The sequence below is a fragment of the Biomphalaria glabrata genome, chromosome 14, assembly GCF_947242115.1.
Source record: "Biomphalaria glabrata chromosome 14, xgBioGlab47.1, whole genome shotgun sequence".
NCBI classification, from domain to species: Eukaryota; Metazoa; Mollusca; class Gastropoda; family Planorbidae; genus Biomphalaria; species Biomphalaria glabrata.
The window spans coordinates 251040-269248 of record NC_074724.1 but is presented as its reverse complement, the minus strand read 5'-3'; the positions used below and the strand labels follow the sequence as shown (position 1 = coordinate 269248).

General features: G+C 38.0%; 1 protein-coding gene across 2 annotated transcripts; it reads left to right on the top strand.

The window, feature by feature from the left end:
* Window positions 1–345: 345 nt before the first annotated feature.
* LOC106076975 (uncharacterized) lies at window positions 346–17475 on the top strand. 2 transcript variants are annotated; one of them, XM_056009388.1, is made up of 8 exons: window positions 346–1120; window positions 1965–2142; window positions 2785–2877; window positions 5470–5592; window positions 6209–6375; window positions 8968–9108; window positions 11808–11987; window positions 13419–13676. In XM_056009388.1, the coding sequence occupies exons 1-6, from the start codon at window positions 985–987 to the stop codon at window positions 9102–9104; spliced, it is 834 nt and encodes a 277-aa protein (XP_055865363.1). In that variant the 5' UTR covers window positions 346–984; the 3' UTR covers window positions 9105–9108; window positions 11808–11987; window positions 13419–13676. The 2 variants fall into 2 exon arrangements, with proteins under 2 accessions (XP_055865363.1, XP_055865364.1); XM_056009389.1 differs by lacking the exons at window positions 346–1120; window positions 1965–2142; window positions 2785–2877; ... (1 more) ...; window positions 6209–6375; window positions 8968–9108 and adding exons at window positions 14218–14385; window positions 15103–15276; window positions 16314–17475 and having other exon boundaries at window positions 11814–11987; window positions 13419–13574.
* Window positions 17476–18209: the final 734 nt, after the last annotated feature.

The window sequence follows — 18209 nt, the reverse complement described above, 5'->3', positions numbered from 1 at the left end:
TATTAATCTTGCAACAGTTCAATTAGTTTTTGTAGACCGCCTTTGATTTAAAGCTCATAGTCTCAGTCCTGCTAAGTAAAACACATATTCAGCTTTAAAATTCTCTTTAAATCTAGATCTAAGTCTAGATTCCAAATTACTAATTAAGATAATCTGTAGTATTCTACTATTTTAGATCTTAATCTAGATCTAATCTCTAGGTCTTCGTAGGTCCTAGATGTAGATTACGGTGAAATTTTCATTACATGTATAGGCATGTATATTACATGTATTGTAGTTTTTTTTTCAATCCTTGAGCTTTTCTATTTTAAATCAAAGTTTTTTTTAAGTTGTCTGGTTTAATTTTAGCTGAAATCATCACTATCTGCTATTACGAACCATTAAAGTTAAAGTATATATGAAATATAATGACACGATCTATTTAATTAGAATAGATAATTAGACTATGTAGAACCAAAATCTGCAGATTTAGTCATTCGTTATAAATAGAGCTGTATTTAGTGGAATGTTCAACATATCTGTATAAGGCCGAAGCTTAAAACGTTTTATTACCTCTAAGCTGTGTTTCTCAACAAACGGTGAAAGCGTATCTCTTAACTCTCCTAACCGACGATACCAACGTTGATTCCACTAGAATGGGGTTAAATAATTACGGAGAAAAAGAGTTAATGTAACTGGAGGAACAGTTGATGGAATAGATAAAAACGTTTCGGCTGGTAGAAATGGAGACAACTGCTATTTGTTTCAGTAAACAGTTATCCACCTTTAGATAAATTTCTCAATTTGTAGTTAGAAATGTATCTTCATCCTAGACAACCTTTACTGGCTAGTTTCTGCGTTTTGATTGCGACTGTTATTGATTCCTGGTCTTCAATTTTACCCACAATGCCATCAACATGGGCCAATTCAAATGCGTAGCTTTAGTAAACTATGACATCTCAAGACGTCTTGCGTGACAGCACAAGTACGTGTAGATAGTCCAAAATGTCAAATGTCAGCTTTAATGTGCCGTCTAATGACACAATAGACTGCGACGATTCGGAGACACTCTCAGTTCTAAAGGCCCAGAGTCTTCTTTTGGCCACCATTTCATCAATGTTTCTTGTTATTGGAGTACCAGGTATGTTACAAGATAATCATTTTGGTATTATAAGATTATAAAATAGTGTATTCGGATATCCCAAAATGTTATTGGAAGCTTGGATCATATTACTAAATGTGTATCATAAATGCTAAATGTGTATCATAAATGCCTAATGTGTACTTTGATTGCTAAATGTGTATCACAAATGCTAAATGTGTATCATAAATGCTAAATGTGTATCATAAATGCTAAATGTGTACTTTGATTGCTAAATGTGTATCATAAATGCTAAATGTGTACTTTGATTGCTAAATGTGTAGGCTACTTTGATTGTTAAATGTGTAAACACTTGCTAACTATGTGCTAGGGTTGTCCCTCTTGGTCACATCCAAGGGTCTGACAAGGCGTGGTAGCACGACCATGTCCAGACTTAGGATTGGCCACACCTACATCACACACTCTTTTGTGCTGAAGAGAGACGAGCCCCCACTTTGTGAGTACTGTGACTCTCGCCTCACCGTGAAACATATCCTCATTGACTGCCCCAGATACCAGGATGTCAGGGAGAAATATTTTAGAGCCACTAACTTAAAAACACTATTCGACAATGTCGACCCTGGGAAGGTACTGGGCTTTGTCCGGCAGGTGGGGTTGTCTAAGAAGATCTGATTTATGAATTTGTAAACATGTACTATTTACCAAATTATTAAGTTTTTACTACCTTTACTATTTTAACTGTGAATAGACCTTGTTTTTAATGATTTAACTGTATACAATTTAGCCCTTGTTATGTAGAGAGGGAGTGGTCCTTAAGGGACTGCAGGCACGACATGGCCTAAATTGTGCCGATGTGTCTACAATTAAAATCAAATCCCTCTAGGTAACCTGCTGACCATCGTTGTACTAAACGGACGTGCCTTGAAGGACAATGCCTTCTCCATCTACCTCAGCAGCAACAGCTTGTTCAACATCATCAACTTACTGACCAACTGCCCACGCTTCTTTGTCCAGGCGGCAATCAACCGCGACCTGTATTTCACGAACGACGCATTCTGTATGTAAGTAAGTTTGCACTGACCATCATTTCATCGCGCCCCGTATTTAATGGCCTGGATTGCATATTGTTACTCCCTTGAGATGATCCATAGCTACTTGGCAACTGAAGTTGGGTGTATATATTTATATATACTCACACAGAGAAAGAGATAGATCATAGATAGATAGATATATAGATATATAGATAGATAGATAGATAGATAGATAGATAGATAGATAGATAGATAGATAGATAGATAAATAGATAAATAGATAAATAGATAGATAGATACATAGATAGATAGATAAGATAGATAGATAGATAATAAATTTCCAATTATGGTTAATTAATTAGTTAGTTATTTTGTATTTATTCTTGTGTAGTCAGGTACAAGAAATAAGTGTGTAAAATTTCCACTTGATCCGAGAGAAATAACGCGTACAAACATTTTACCAGACAGACATACAGACAGACATAGTTATAGTTTATATACGCTTTGTAAAAAGAAAAAAACCTTCTCAGTAGCCTGATCTATATTTCTAAATATTTTTTTTCTCAATTCACGAATCATTAGGTTTTATCTTTTCCAAACCAGTGTGTTCCAATTATTTGCTTTGACTGTCCAGGTCAATAATCATTATGTTTTTAATCTTTTCCAAACCAGTTTGTTCCGGTTGTTTGCTTTGACTGTGAGTACCATATCTAGCTGGCATTTGATTGTTATTACTGCCGCGAGATTGATGTATGTCCTTGAAAGGTATATCTTTTGTTCTCTTTAAAACACTTTTGGCTAAATGTACATTTTGTAATTTATTTATTTTTTTTACATTTTGGCTGTGTATTAAGATTGATCCTGAACGCCTGCCTGAACTTACGATCAATGATCTCGATGGTCCGGGGGTTCGAATCCTGTCAGCAGCCACCCTTTATTGTGGATGGTTTGGGCTAGGGTGTATTTATCTTCAAATCTGAAAAGGAAATCCGAAAGATGCAAAACAAAGTACAACCGTACAGGGAATAACTTTGTTTTTTTCAAAGAAAGGTCATAATTACATAATTAATCAAATTTCTACACGAGATTTCAAACTGTTCTACTAAAATTTAAAAACACTTCAGACAGAAGTGGACTGTTAAATAGCCGACCGCATACGCGGCCTGGGTAGAGTTGGTCAGTTTGCTGATAGGAATTCCTTCACGCTGGCCACTCTCATTGCTTTATATCTCGTGACTTCAACAGAAGAATCGAAAAGTAACTAGTAATCATATATATATATATATATATATATATATATATATATATATATTGTTATGACCCTATTGGTGGCGCAAAAGGGTTAACTATAGGCTCAGCTGACACACACGTGTATCACTCAGATCAGCGGGGCCATGGACAAGGGACAGTACTACGATTACACGATTACACGCAAATATGACCAATGTTATGGATGTGATCGAAAGCCTGCGTGTACGAGTGACACTGTGTGTAGGAAAGCGGCAGTTCAAGACCGGAGAGCGTCGAGACCGGGACTGTTAGTCGGCTATGAAGTCGGTCCTGGTCGAGTCCTCATGTGTTGATGTACAAGTCCAGAAAGAGAGACAGTAGAGTACGGTGATGTACAGAGTGACATTTTAGTTGTTGATGTGTTTGATGCCAATTGTCTAGTATTGGCTGTTATCTACTTATTCACTCATTATTAAAGTACCCGATATTGTGGAGCTCTTGTTGTCAAGTTCTTGATGTGTTGATGTGTTGTGTTGTGTTTAGCAGTGTTTACAGAAGGACTGAGTTGGAGAGAGAATCGTAACAATATATAAAACACTGAACCATAATCTTCAAATACAAAAACAAAACCTAATAAAATACCCAGAAAGACACAGAGCTAAAAGCTGATTTCTTATTCCATATGCTAGGACAAACTTGAAGAAGTGCATAATTTTTCGACTGAGAACCGTACACAACAGAATGAGATAACATATGTTCCGGAAGCTTTAAGTCGGGACTAGCGAAATCTGCCCTTGTGGAGCATCATCAGAGAATGCTGACCATGTCCTTTGTAACGGATGCATGTGTAGTCAGATGTAGCTGAAGTATTTCTAGAAGACTTAATTAGACTAAGTGCCTGCGTACCTTGTTCGATGTATTTTCAATCCGCGAGTTCTTCATGCACACGTTAAAATTATAGATAAGGTACTAAACAGGAAACAGACTCAATGACCAAGTTGACTCAAGGTGAACTTCAAACAAACGTTTATTACAGAATGGGCCACAGTCTAGTCTGTCACTATAGAACGATGTTATCCCCTCAAGAGTCTAGCAGTAACTGTCTTTCTACAAGTCAATCTTAACCTCTAACCCCAAAGTCTATGTCGTCATTCTAAAAATATCCGTTCACTGTCAGTACATTAAAGTGCGCAACCCAATTAACTAAATTAGCTATCTATCAGTCCTTCAAAGCTGCATACTATATCCAGAGGTCCAAACAAGACTGTGGCCCCGAAACCCTCCTATAGAACAAAAACTATACGGAGAACTGGCTGATCTGGAAACCACTGCGCGGTTCATCTCACTCAGAGATAGGATTACCGATTCTGAAACCCTCCGACATGTAAAATGAGAACGAAGAAGAAGCAGAATGTAGGCATGGGATGGGTTTCCTGAGTCAGCTAGGGAGACCAATGACATACCGGAGTCTCTAATTAACATGCGAGATTAGATTAACACATGTATATGGGTTGGGCGTAATTATCTTAGCTTTTAACAGAACGTCTGTAAATAATAAGATATTTTATGCAAAAATGGACGAGTCGAGAAACGTTATTTCCAGTTTTGTTACACTTAAGGAAATCATTTGTCTAACTAATTTTAATTATTAACAAATAATAATTTTAGGTATATAACTATATATAACTATAACTTTATATATATATATATTTATTATATATATATATATATAAAGAAACTAAAAGTAATGATGTCCTATCAGGCCTTGCGTTCCAAAGGGCGGGTAATATAGCGGTCATGTGTTTCTGTGGCCCACGGTTAACGAGGGTGTCATGTGGCCAGCACATCGACCAACTTTACTTTTCCCCAACTAATGTCAGGCGCCCATTAGAGCTGGTTGGACTCAGGGGTGCCCTAAAGATTAGTATTCCATTCTTAACTCAGCCCCTTGTCGACGCTTCGGGAAAGAGGTCCGCTCCTCAGATTGAGTAACACTGACATCTCGTAGTCTTCGCTACAACTCAACTGAATTTTCACTTGGTTGCACCAATAAAAATTATCTTATCTCATCTTATCTTATCTTTACTAGGCTTACACTCCATGAATCTTTTCTGTTCAATCTCCCAGGACTAAACGTTTTATTCAGGTACATTGCTACCCGATTCATGTCATTCTGGCCATGTGTGTAATCGTAACGGTAATACAAGTTCCGATCGCCTACAATTGGCTCAGGTTCGAAGATGAAAAAGGGTAAGTCGATATTTATGTTAACTGTCAAACACCAAAATAAAAACAATAATTTGCATATTATAATAAGAAAAGAATAATGTAATAGAGTTGGCGATAACATACACACAAATAACTTCTGAGTTAGTTAGAAAGCTAACTTAATTTAATATTGTCATAGTATTAATCACTTATAAATTCTTTGTTTTTTTTGTGTTTTTTTTTCGCATAAGCCATTTATTTTTTAGTTAATTTTTAATCATTTGCACTTAAAGTAGTAATAGCATGTATGGTGATACTTGTAACGATAAAACGCTAGGACAACCTTCACGCTTGATCGCATTATAATTAATTTATTTTTAATTGTAATTATTTAAATTGTAAAAAAAAAGTTACCTTGCAAATTAATAGAAACAATAATAGTGGGGGACGCTGTTGCTGAGTGGATAAGCGCTTGGCTTCCGATCCTGGTGTCCTGGGTTCAAATCTTGGTGAATCAGAACAGGATAGTGAAATACAAATGAGCGAAATGAATATTACTATCGGAATGAGGAAAATAATTACGGAGAGAAAGAGTTAATTTCACTGTACATTAGCTGCTACATACTAATATATACAATCCATGAAACTATCTAACTAGGGAAGCTGTCTTATGCTACCAGACGAGCCAGTCCAGTATGGTATATATCCAAATTCTTTTCCAAACTGTGATTCCGGCGGTCGGTATTGTTTCCTTGAATTTTTGGCTTCTTGCTATTCACCAGTCAAGTGCCTTTGGATTGGTGAAGAGTGCCAGTTCTTCTCGTGGTAAGTACCGATAGACCCTTTCATCCACTCTGTTGAAACGATGGGGTACCACACATGATCTGTCTACCATCTTTCTCCATTTTTTTTATATGTTCTACTTTCATCGCTTGTAGTCGCCTCCTTAATTAATAAGTTTGCAATTAATTTCCTAAAGCCAATTTTAAAACGAAAGGTTTGATGAACAGCTTATAGGGCATTGAGTTGTCCCAGATTTTTTTTGTTAGTCGTCCAAAGAAAAAATGGCAGGACAATGTAAAAGAATGGGCCGGCCTCTCTTACATCCTACTAAAAACAGCTGCTGACCGTGGAAAAATGAAGGGATTCGGTACGAGAACTGTCACAGCACACCTATGACGAACTGTCGCAGCACCTTTACGACCAACTGTCACGGCACCCCTACGACCAACTGTCACGGCACCCCTACGTCCAACTGTCACGGCACCCCTATGACGAACTGTCGCAGCACCTTTACGACCAACTGTCACGGCACCCCTACGACCATCTGTCACGGCACCCCTACGACCAACTGTCACAATACCTTTACGACCAACTGTCACAGCACCTTTACGACCAACTGTCACAGCACCTTTACGACCAACTGTCACGGCACCCCTACGACCAACTGTCACGGCACCCCTACGACCAACTGTCACAGCACCTTTACGACCAACTGTCACGGCACCCCTATGACCAACTGTCACAGCACCCCTACGACCAACTGTCACAGCACCTTTACGACCAACTCTGACGGCACCCCTACGACCAACTGTCACAGCACCTTTACGACCAACTGTCACGGCACCCCTACGACCAACTGTCACAGCACCTTTACGACCAACTGTCACAGCACCTTTACGACCAACTGTCACGGCACCCCTACGACCAACTGTCACAATACCTTTACGACCAACTGTCACAGCACCTTTACGACCAACTGTCACGGCACCCCTACGACCAACTGTCACGGCACCCCTATGACGAACTGTCGCAGCACCTTTACGACCAACTGTCACGGCACCCCTACGACCAACTGTCACGGCACCCCTACGACCAACTGTCACAATACCTTTACGACCAACTGTCACGGCACCCCTACGACCAACTGTCAAGGCACCCCTATGACAAACTGTCGCAGCACCTTTACGACCAACTGTCACAATACCTTTACGACCAACTGTCACGGCACCCCTATGACCAACTGTCAAGGCACCCCTACGACCAACTGTCAAGGCACCCCTATGACAAACTGTCGCAGCACCTTTACGACCAACTGTCACAGCACCTTTACGACCAACTGTCACGGCACCCCTATGACCAACTGTCAAGGCACCCCTACGACCAACTGTCACGGCACCCCTATGACGAACTGTCGCAGCACCTTTACGACCAACTGTCACAATACCTTTACGACCAACTGTCACGGCACCTTTACGACCAACTGTCACGGCACCTTTACGACCAACTGTCACAACACCCCTACGACCAATTGTCACGGCACCCCTACCACGAACTCTCTCAACACCCCTACGAAGAACTGTCACAGCACCCATACAACCAACTGTCACGGCACCCCTACCACGAACTCTCTCAACACCCCTACGAAGAACTGTCACAGCACCCATACAACCAACTGTCACGGCACCCCTACCACGAACTGTCTCAACACCTTTACGAAGAACTGTCACAACACCCCTACAACCAACTGTCACGACACCCCTACAACCAACTCTCTCAACACCCCTACAAAGAACTGTCACAGCACCCCTACGACCAACTTTCACGGCACCCTTACCACGAACTGTCTCAACACCCCTACGAAGAACTGTCACAGCACCCCTACAACCAACTGTCACAACACCCCTACGACCAACTGTCACAGCACCCCTACAACCAACTGTCACAGCACCCCTACCACGAACTGTCTCAACACCCCTACGAGGAACTGTCACAGCACCCCTACAACCATCTGTCACAGCACCCCTACAACCAACTCTCACAGCACCTTTACGACGAACTGTCACAACACCCCTACGACCAACTGTCACGACACCCCTACAACCAACTGTCACGGCACCCCGACCACGAACGGTCTCAATACCACTACAAAGAACAATCACAGCACCCCTACAACCAACTCTCACAACACCCCTACAACCAACTCTCACAACACCCCTACAACCAACTGTCACAGCACCCCTACCACCAACTCTCACAACACCCCTACAACCAACTGTCACAGCACCCCTACAACCAACTGTCACAACACCCCTACAACCAACTGTCACAACACCCCCGACAACCAACTGTCACAGCACCTTTACGACCAACTGTCACAACACCCCTACAACCAACTGTCGCAGCACCCCTACAACCAACTGTCATATCACCCCTATGACAAACTGTCACAGCGCCCCTATGACAAACTGTCACAGCACCCCTATGACAAACTGTCGCAGCACCCCTACAACCAACTGTCACAACGCCCCTATAACAAACTGTCTCAGCACCCCCACAACGAAAGTCAATAGTTTAAACCAACCTTGTCAATTCTAAAAAAAAGTATATATTTTTTTTTATACTCCTATTTCACAGTTAGACAAAACTTGGTCAACTTACTAGCAATGTCCAGTATACAGTATCTGGTCAGTATGTTACCAATGTGCATCTATTTCCCGAATGAAAGGCATTTTTTTAACTTGTCAGAGAAATTGGGCAAAGCCAAAGCATAATTGAGTAAGTATTCAGGCCATTGATGTGTTTCTGTGTAACATGTTCTTTTTCTCTTTCATCTATTCGCAGAGCTGGCAATATTTGTGTTCATATGTATGTGGGAAGCGTGGTCGAGAGGCCAAGTGCGCTTGAACCCTAACCCTAACTCAAGGTTCGACACCCGACTCTGGCAGAGTTGTGTTTACTGAGCGCCTAAAGGCAGCACGGAAAACCAACTCCTATATACCCCCTCCCCCCAACTGGTCCACAAATGAGATTGGACCAAAGCGCTCTGAGCATGCTATAAGCATGAAAGTAGAGCTATATAAAAGCTATAAATATATATGTATGTGTGTGTGTGTGTGTGTTTGGGGTTTAGCTACCGAATGGTAATTCGTTGACATAAAGTTCGAATCCCGACTTGGAGCTTCATTCTAGGACGCCCAACACTCGTAATAATAGTAATACTAATCTTAATTATCCGCAAGGAATTTTGTTTTGTTTTTTTTTGACAATTTGTGCTTTGCACCAAACAAAACATGATAAATGTAGAAAACAAAATGTACATTCACACCAGACTCACACATGATTTACATGTGAAATGTTTATATTAGATAGTTGAATTGTATTTAGTGATTTGGTTGCCATGGGAACAAAAGAGTTTTTGTGTCTGTTTGTCTTTGCTATCGGTGTCTTGTATCTCTTTTGTGATGGTAAAATCACAAAATTCTGACCCAGGGGTGTTTTTTTTTTCATTTCTAAAATCTTTTTAACTTTCTTATAAATGTTTATCTCATGCAATATCCCGACTGTTTTTTTTAATCAATATTTTTACCAGCAGCATTTAGGATTTTCTGACTTACTTAGACTTAGGTCCCCCCGCGCCCTTCGGGGCATTGGGCGCCAGGCGCTTCCACAAAGATGTGTCACTGGCTATATTTGAAGCCTCCTCCCTAGTGTCCACTGTTTTGGGGGTCCTTCGTGAAAGTGTGGCGCCAAGTTCTAAGAAAAGTCTTTGTTTGCGCTTTCCTAGTATTGGCCTCCATGTCATCAAATGCATGTGAGACATGGAAGTCATCTGCCAAAATTGAGAAAAGACTACATGTAGTTCAACAAAAAAGGCTGAGACGGATTTTGGGAGTCTGTTATACAGATCGAGGTCTCAAACAAGGAAATCCTATGCCGAACTGGAAGTAGAACACTTAGTGAGGTTGTGACAGAGCGTCACATGAGGTTTGCGGGGCCTGTTCTCCGACAAAATGAACTATGCATACCAAGATTTGCGATGACATGGAGGACTTTACGAAGTTTATATAATTTTAATGTTCAGAATGCCATACCAGGCGGTCGTATTGAAATTTAAAATGATGTACACTGCCTTTTCATTAACATCAAAGGAGGACATTTTTCTTAGTAACTTATTTTCGTTGATTTTCTTCTGATATAATCAGTATTTTCTGTAAAATGCAACTTATTGTCTATGAAAGTATTGTGATAGTAAGTGTATGTGTTTTGAGTGGCTGGTAGTGCAGTGTGTGTGCCTGTGTATGAAATGACCAGTGGACCTAGAGTGTACATGGTTGAGTGAACAGCAGTGTGTCAGGACTGTGTGTAAAAGGAAGTCAGTTTAGAGAACAAGCCTTTCTTCAATTAATACCACTAACTCTTGTCCATTCTGTCAGTTAAGAGAACAAGCCTTTCTTCAATTAATACCACTAACTCTTGTCCATTCTGTCTAGTCTACTCTGGCACTAGTGAAGCATTTCTTCTTTAATACCACTAACTCTTGTCCATTCTGTCTAGCCTACTCTGGCACTAGTGAAGCATTTCTTCTTTAATACCACTAACTGTTGTCCATTCTGTCTAGCCTACTCTGGCACTAGTGAAGCTTTTCTTCAATTAATACCACTAACTGTTGTCCATTCTGTCTAGCCTACTCTGGCACTAGTGAAGCTTTTCTTCAATTAATACCACTAACTGTTGTCCATTCTGTCCAGTCTACTCAGCCACTAGTGAAGCATTTCTTCTTCTTTAATACTACTAACTGTTGTCCATTCTGTCTAGCCTACTCTGGCACTAGTGAAGCATTTCTTCAGTTAATACCGCTAACTCTTGTCCATTCTGTCTAGTCTACTCTTGCACTAGTGAAGCATTTCTTCAATTAATACCACTAACTGTTGTCCATTCTGTCTAGTCTACTCAGGCACTAATTCTGTCTAGTCAAATCTGGCACTAGTGAAGCCTTTCTTCAATTAATACCACTAACTCTTGTCCATTCTGTCTAGCCTACTCTGGCACTAGTGAAGCATTTCTTCAATTAATACCACTAACTCTTGTCCCTTCTGTCTAGTCTACTCTGGCACTAGTGAAGCATTTCTTCAATTAATACCACTAACTGTTGTCCATTCTGTCTAGTCTACTCAGGCACTAATTCTGTCTAGCCTACTCTGGCACTAGTGAAGCATTTCTTCTTTAATACCACTAACTGTTGTCCATTCTGTCTAGTCTACTCAGGCACTAATTCTGTCTAGCCTACTCTGGCACTAGTGAAGCATTTCTTCTTTAATACCACTAACTCTTGTCCATTCTGTCTAGCCTACTCTGGCACTAGTGAAGCATTTCTTCTTTAATACCACTAACTCTTGTCCATTCTGTCCAGCCTACTCTCGCACTAGTGAAGCATTTCTTCTTTAATACCACTAACTGTTGTCCATTCTGTCCAGCCTACTCTCTGACTCTATTGATGATCTACTCCAATAACGCCACGAACTTTGTCACGTACTGTTTCTTCGGTCGGAGGTTCCGAATAGAGTTTCTCAGAATCATCCGAGCGCTGACCTGTACAGGGCTTCAATCATTCAACCTCGACACCCCACAAACTATAAGCCCATCTATCACAAGACGTAAGTACATGACTAGAATTAAAGTACAATTCCCCCATTCGGACCTTATGGTCTATAGGGCAGATGATGTAAAGGTCATCTGTTTCTGTGGCATACGGTGTCATGTGGCCAGCACAACGACCGACCGCCTTTACTTTTCCCAACTAAACGTCAGATACCCTTTAGAGCTGGGTGAACTCAGAGGTGCCTAAATATCCCGACATAAAAATCCCAGTCTTCACCAGGATTCAAACCATGGACCACATCACCTCTTTCTATCTATTAAGCTTAACATCATAAAAACAATCAACTTTTAAAGCGGTTTCAAAGTTATCGCTTAACAGAAATATTTCTGTCTATATAAGTCGCTATTGTTTTCTTTTGACTGTATTCAATAATGCAAAAATTTAAGTCCTCTTTGGATTTTGGCTCAATTTATTTGGATTTTGGCTCAATTTATTTGGATTTTGGCTCAATTTATTTGGATTTTGGTTCAATTTTGGGGGAATTTGACTCAATTTATTCGGATTTTGGCTCAATTTATTTGGATTTTGGCTCAATTTATTTGGATTTTGGCTCAATTTTAGGGGATTTTGGCTCAATTTATTTGGATTTCGGCTCAATTTTTGGAGATTTTGGATCAATTTATTTGGATTTTGGCTCAAATTTTTCTTTTTGTCTCAACCTAAAATCCTGGTTGGAAAGGAATTTAGACTCTTGGCTCCATCTCACTACAGTGCTCTAAGGAATGAAATCGTTCCAAAAGGAATCTGTCTTTGGGCAGCCTACACGATCAATTAGCCACTGACCGCAGAAACATCAGACCCATGGACTTTAATTAAGTTTAATTACTTTTTGGTGTATCGGGTTAGGGTTAGGGTTAAAAAAATGTTAAGCTAAGTTGTTTTTTTTTAAGTTCTATGATGAATTGGGAGGCTCTGTGATTGAGCGGTAAAGCGCTTGGCTTCTAAACTGGGGGGGGGGGGGGTAGCTGGTTCGAATCTTGGTGAAGACTGGGATTTTTAATTTCGAGATCTTTATAACGCCTCTGAGTCCCCCCAGCTCTAGTAGGTACTTGAAATTAGTTGGGGAAGTGTAAAGGCAGTTGGTCATTGTGTTGTTGTGTATCGTAAATCAATCTTACAACTGTATATTACATTATCTTTACACTTGTGTATTACATTATCCTTACACTTGTATATTACATTATCCTTACACTTGTATATTACATTATCCTTACAGTTGTATATTGCATTATTCTTACATTTGTTCATTACATTATCCTTACATTTGTATATTACATTATCCTTACAGTTGTATATTACATTATCCTTACATTTGTCCATTACATTATCCTTACATTTGTATATTACATTATCTTTACATTTATGCATTACCTTTATGCATTAACTTATCCTTATATCTTTATCTTACATGTGTATCTTGTACCAGCTACGATAGATTATTCTAGTGCAGAGACAATGACGGAATCGAAAGTGGATGAAACCAAACCAAAAGTCCATGAAACTAGGTCATCCAAAGTACTTCACTCGTTGATTCGAAATGTCCACACAAACATCAAACGGATGCAAACCAAATCACGAACTGGTAACTCCCCAGCCCCCCTCCCCTCCCGAGTTGTATCTAACATGTTAACTTCTGTCTTACAGTGACTAAAAAGGTTTATAAATATCTTACAGACCAATTACATCTTACAACATCGTTTTGTAAATTACATAAGAATACCGTCTGTATCTTACATTAATCTAGATTTTGCCATTTGCAAATTACATCAATATTTCTTTTTCTATTATATCTTACATCAAACATACATTACATGTTACATTGATCTTGCCTTTGTATCTTCCATCAATTTTACATTGGAAGTTTGCATACATCTTACATATTTATCTTACATAAAGTTTGCAAATTACATCTGTATCTTACATCAATTTTACATGTGTTTATTGCACTAATCATTATAACATCAATCTTACATTTTAACCTAACATTAATCTCACATTTGTATATCACATCATTCTTACATTTGTAAATTACATCAATCCTATATGGTATATTACATCAATCCTATATGGTACATTACATCAATCTTACATTCTATATTACATTATACTTACATTTGTATATTACATAATCCTTACATTTGTATATTACATTATCTTTACATTTATGCATTAAATTATCCTTACATCATTATCTTACATTCTTACATTCGTACATCTTGTACCAGCTACGATAGATTATTCTAGTGCAGAGACAATGATGGAATCGAAAGTGGATGAAACCAAACCAAAAGTCCATGAAACTAGGTCATCCAAAGTACCGTCCAAAGTACTTCACTCGTTGATTCGAAATGTCCACACAAACATCAAACGGATGCAAACCAAATCACGAACTGGTAACTCCCCAGCCCCTCCCCCCTCCCCCGAGTTGTATCTAACATGTTAACTGCTGTCTTACAGTGACTAAAAAGGTTTATGGATATCTTACAGACCAATTACATCTTACATCGTTTTGTAAATTACATAAGCATACCATCTGTATCTTACATTAATCTAGATTTTGCCATTTGCAAATTACATCAATATTTCTTTTTTTATTATATCTTACATCAAACATACATTACATGTTACATTGATCTTGTCTTTGTATCTTCCATCAGTTTTACTTTAGAAGTTTGCATCAATCTTACATTTTTATCTTACATAAGGTTTACAAATTACACGAGCATCACATCTGTATCTTACATCAATCTTACATGTGTTTATTGCACTAATCATTATTACATCAATCTTACATTTTTACCTCACATCAATTTTACATTTTTACCTAACATCAATCTTACATTTTTACCTAACATCAATCTTACATTTTTACCTAACATCAATCTTACATTTTTACCTAACATCAATCTTACATTTTTACCTAACATCAATCTTACATTTGTATATCACATCATTCTTACATTTGTAAATTACATCAATCCTATAAGGTATATTACATCAATCCTACATGGTATGTTACATCAATCCTGCACAGTACATGACATCAATCTTACATTCTATATTACATTATCCTTACATTTTGTATCTTGTTTTCTTACATTTCCATTCAGTAACGTCGTCGGTGACAGATTTATTCAATGCAGGGAAAATGGAAGAAATGAAAGCTTGTGAAACTACATCGAGGAGAGTCCGTGAAGGCATTTCTTCCATGACCGGAGCCCTTCAAGCGTTCTTTCGAAATCTTCATACAAACATCAAAGGAATACAAACCAAATCACAAACTGGTAACAACCCCCCCCCCGCATTAAATTACGTTAACTTTTGTTTAACATTGATTTCACAGCTGTAAATTACATGAGTAACACATCTGTATCTTACATCAATCTTACATTAGACATTGGCTTAATACACATCATTGATAAATTTGTATTATCTTACTGTCAGATATAGATTTGCATGTTACATTGAACTTGCATTTCTATCTTTGATCAATCTTACATTTGTAGTTTACATTAATCTTACATTTGTAGTTTACATTAATCTTACATTTGTAGTTTACATTAATCGTACATTTGTAGCTTACATTAATCTTACATTTGTTGCTTACATTAATCTTACATTTGTAGTTTACATATTTGTAGCTTACATTAATCTTACATTTGTAGTTTACATTAATCTTACATTTGTAGTTTACATTAATCTTCCATTTTGTAGTTTACATCAATCTTACATTTGTAGTTTACATATTTGTAGCTTACATTAATCTTACATTTGTAGTTTACATTAATCTTACATTTGTAGTTTACATATTTGTAGCCTACATTAATCTTACATTTGTAGTTTACATCAATCTTACATTTATAGTTTACATTAATCTTCCATTTTGTAGTTTACATAAATTTTACATTTATATATTTTATCAATCATACTTTTGTACATTTATATATTTTATCAATCATACTTTTGTACATTACATTAATTTTAAATGTGTACCTTTACATTAATCTTACATTAATCTTACATCAATCTTACATAAATCATACATTTTGTATCTTAGATCAATCTTACTATTGAATATTACATTATTACATCATTACGAGTGAGTCTGGTGTGAATGTACATTTTGTTTTTTTCTAGTTACAATGTTTTCCTTGATGTAATGCACAAATTGTAGGAAAAATTTCCTTACGGACAATAAAGATTATTATTATTATTACATTTGTTTATAACATCAGCCTTACATTTGTAAATAACATCAATCTTACTTTTGTGTATTACATTATCCTTACAGCTGTTTCTTAATTCTTACATTTACCAACAGCGACAGCTGCGGCAGATTTGTCTAATGCAGTAACAACAGAAGAAATGAAAGCTCAAGAAGCTGTGCCGGAAGTCCAGGAAGATTTGCCAAAAGTCCAAGAGACTTCCTGAACGAAAGTGTTTTAAGCGTACCTTCGAAATGTCCACGACAGAGGAACACAGACAGAACCCCAAAATCATGAAATTAATAGAGCCGATCGAAACAGAATTTCAGTTCATTGTCATTAGATGCACTAATGCCTGACCATTTTTTCGGCCTTAGAATTATATACATTTTCATGTTATTGTAATAAAATGGAAACGATTCTTGAGGGCTTCTATATACATTGTGGGCTAATGTTTTGAGGCCCCAATAGCTTCTTTACCCGGGCCGGATATAGCCCGTTGGTCGTAGTTTGGCTGTCACTGACATGAATCTGTTAAAATATCATATTTGATAAAGCTAAACATGTGTGAAAAAAATATTTTAGTTAAAAGCACTTATGTGTATCATGTATACAATTTGTATAATTGGAAAAGTTGAATAATTTATGTCACTACGAAGCGCATTTATTAATAATCAAAATAAAATAACCAGATTTTAAACAATCTTTAAAGTAATATAATTTCTACAGCATAAAACTTTTTGATTTGTAATATTTTGATTTTTCTACCTTAAAGCCTACTTAATAGATAACCGTAGTCAAAGAAGATACAAAATTCGTGTCCCTTAGTTCAGTGAACAGTCAAGAACCTGGTCCATCCAGTTCTCTAGAGCAATAGCATTGGTTTAAAACAGTGGTACCCAGAATAATTCCACCTTGGGGTCATGAATTTACGACAAGACATCTCATCGCAAAGTAAAAGAAAAAAGTTGTCGCTCAATCAAATTTAGCCACTATGCATTAGTGGCTGAATAGGGCCGGATAGCACCGCGTTGGTGGCCGGATTTTGCACGCTGGTCGTACCTTAAGCATCACTGCTTTGGAAAAGATTAATCTCTATAGTACTAGCCTTTGCTGGCGAGTGTGTATGTGTGTGTGTGTGCTATTCAGCGATGATAGAAGTATTGTCTATCATGAGCAGGGGCCAAGTGTCAGTTGGTGTGTAGCAAGGTGTGCTAAGCGATAAGCTAAAGAATTAAAAAAACGTGTTTATGTTGTTCTGTATTTATTGCTTTGTGAAATTAAATATATTTATAAAACGTATCTGAGAATTGAAATCTTTTCTGTTCTCGGGTTATTGGGCCATTTACATTTTGGAAACACACTTCACGAGCATATCAATTACTTTTTTTATTCTTTTTTTTTTTTACAAAGCTTATATCAGCTCAGTCAGTCTGTCTGTCAGTCTGTCTGTCAGTCTGTCTGTCAGTCTGACTGTCAGTCTGTCTGTCAGTCTGTCTGTCAGTCTGTCTGTCTGGTAAAAAGGTTGTATACGTTATTGCTCCCACACCCAATCTCGGATCAAGTTGAAATTTTGAACAATTATTTCTTGTACCTGACAATAGAAGAATAAATTTTTAAAAATTAACTGATTAACCATTAGTAATTAATTATTTTATTTGGTATCGAACTAGGGCAAGAAATTGTACTTGACTGAAGTAGTGGTATAAGTTGAAGTGTACCACTGAGGAGGCTTGAGCCCTAAGCTTCATGAGTGCCATACACGGACCCGTGAGCCATAGGCGTAGAAGACATATGCCGTACCACCTAAAACTAGCGGGCTCGTGTGCCTCTAATGCTGTAGGCCTTACTGTTGCTACAAAACATACTACTTTACCAAAGTACCGTACTGCGTTTGACTGCATTGTTCTCCAATGTAAGATTTTGCTTGTAAAATTTTTTCCCCAGATCACTAATATTGATTTAATGGCCTTCAAGTAACAAATGATTTAGTAACATTTTGCATGTAAATC

Coding starts and splice junctions, on each gene's coding strand:
- LOC106076975 (XM_056009388.1), top strand. CDS start 985: ATGTCAAATGTCAGCTTTAATGTGCCGTCTAATGACACAATAGACTGC. Junction 1,121..1,964: donor TCTTGTTATTGGAGTACCAG/GTATGTTACAAG, acceptor AAATCCCTCTAG/GTAACCTGCTGACCATCGTT. Junction 6,376..8,967: donor GAGTGCCAGTTCTTCTCGTG/GTAAGTACCGAT, acceptor CCTATTTCACAG/TTAGACAAAACTTGGTCAAC.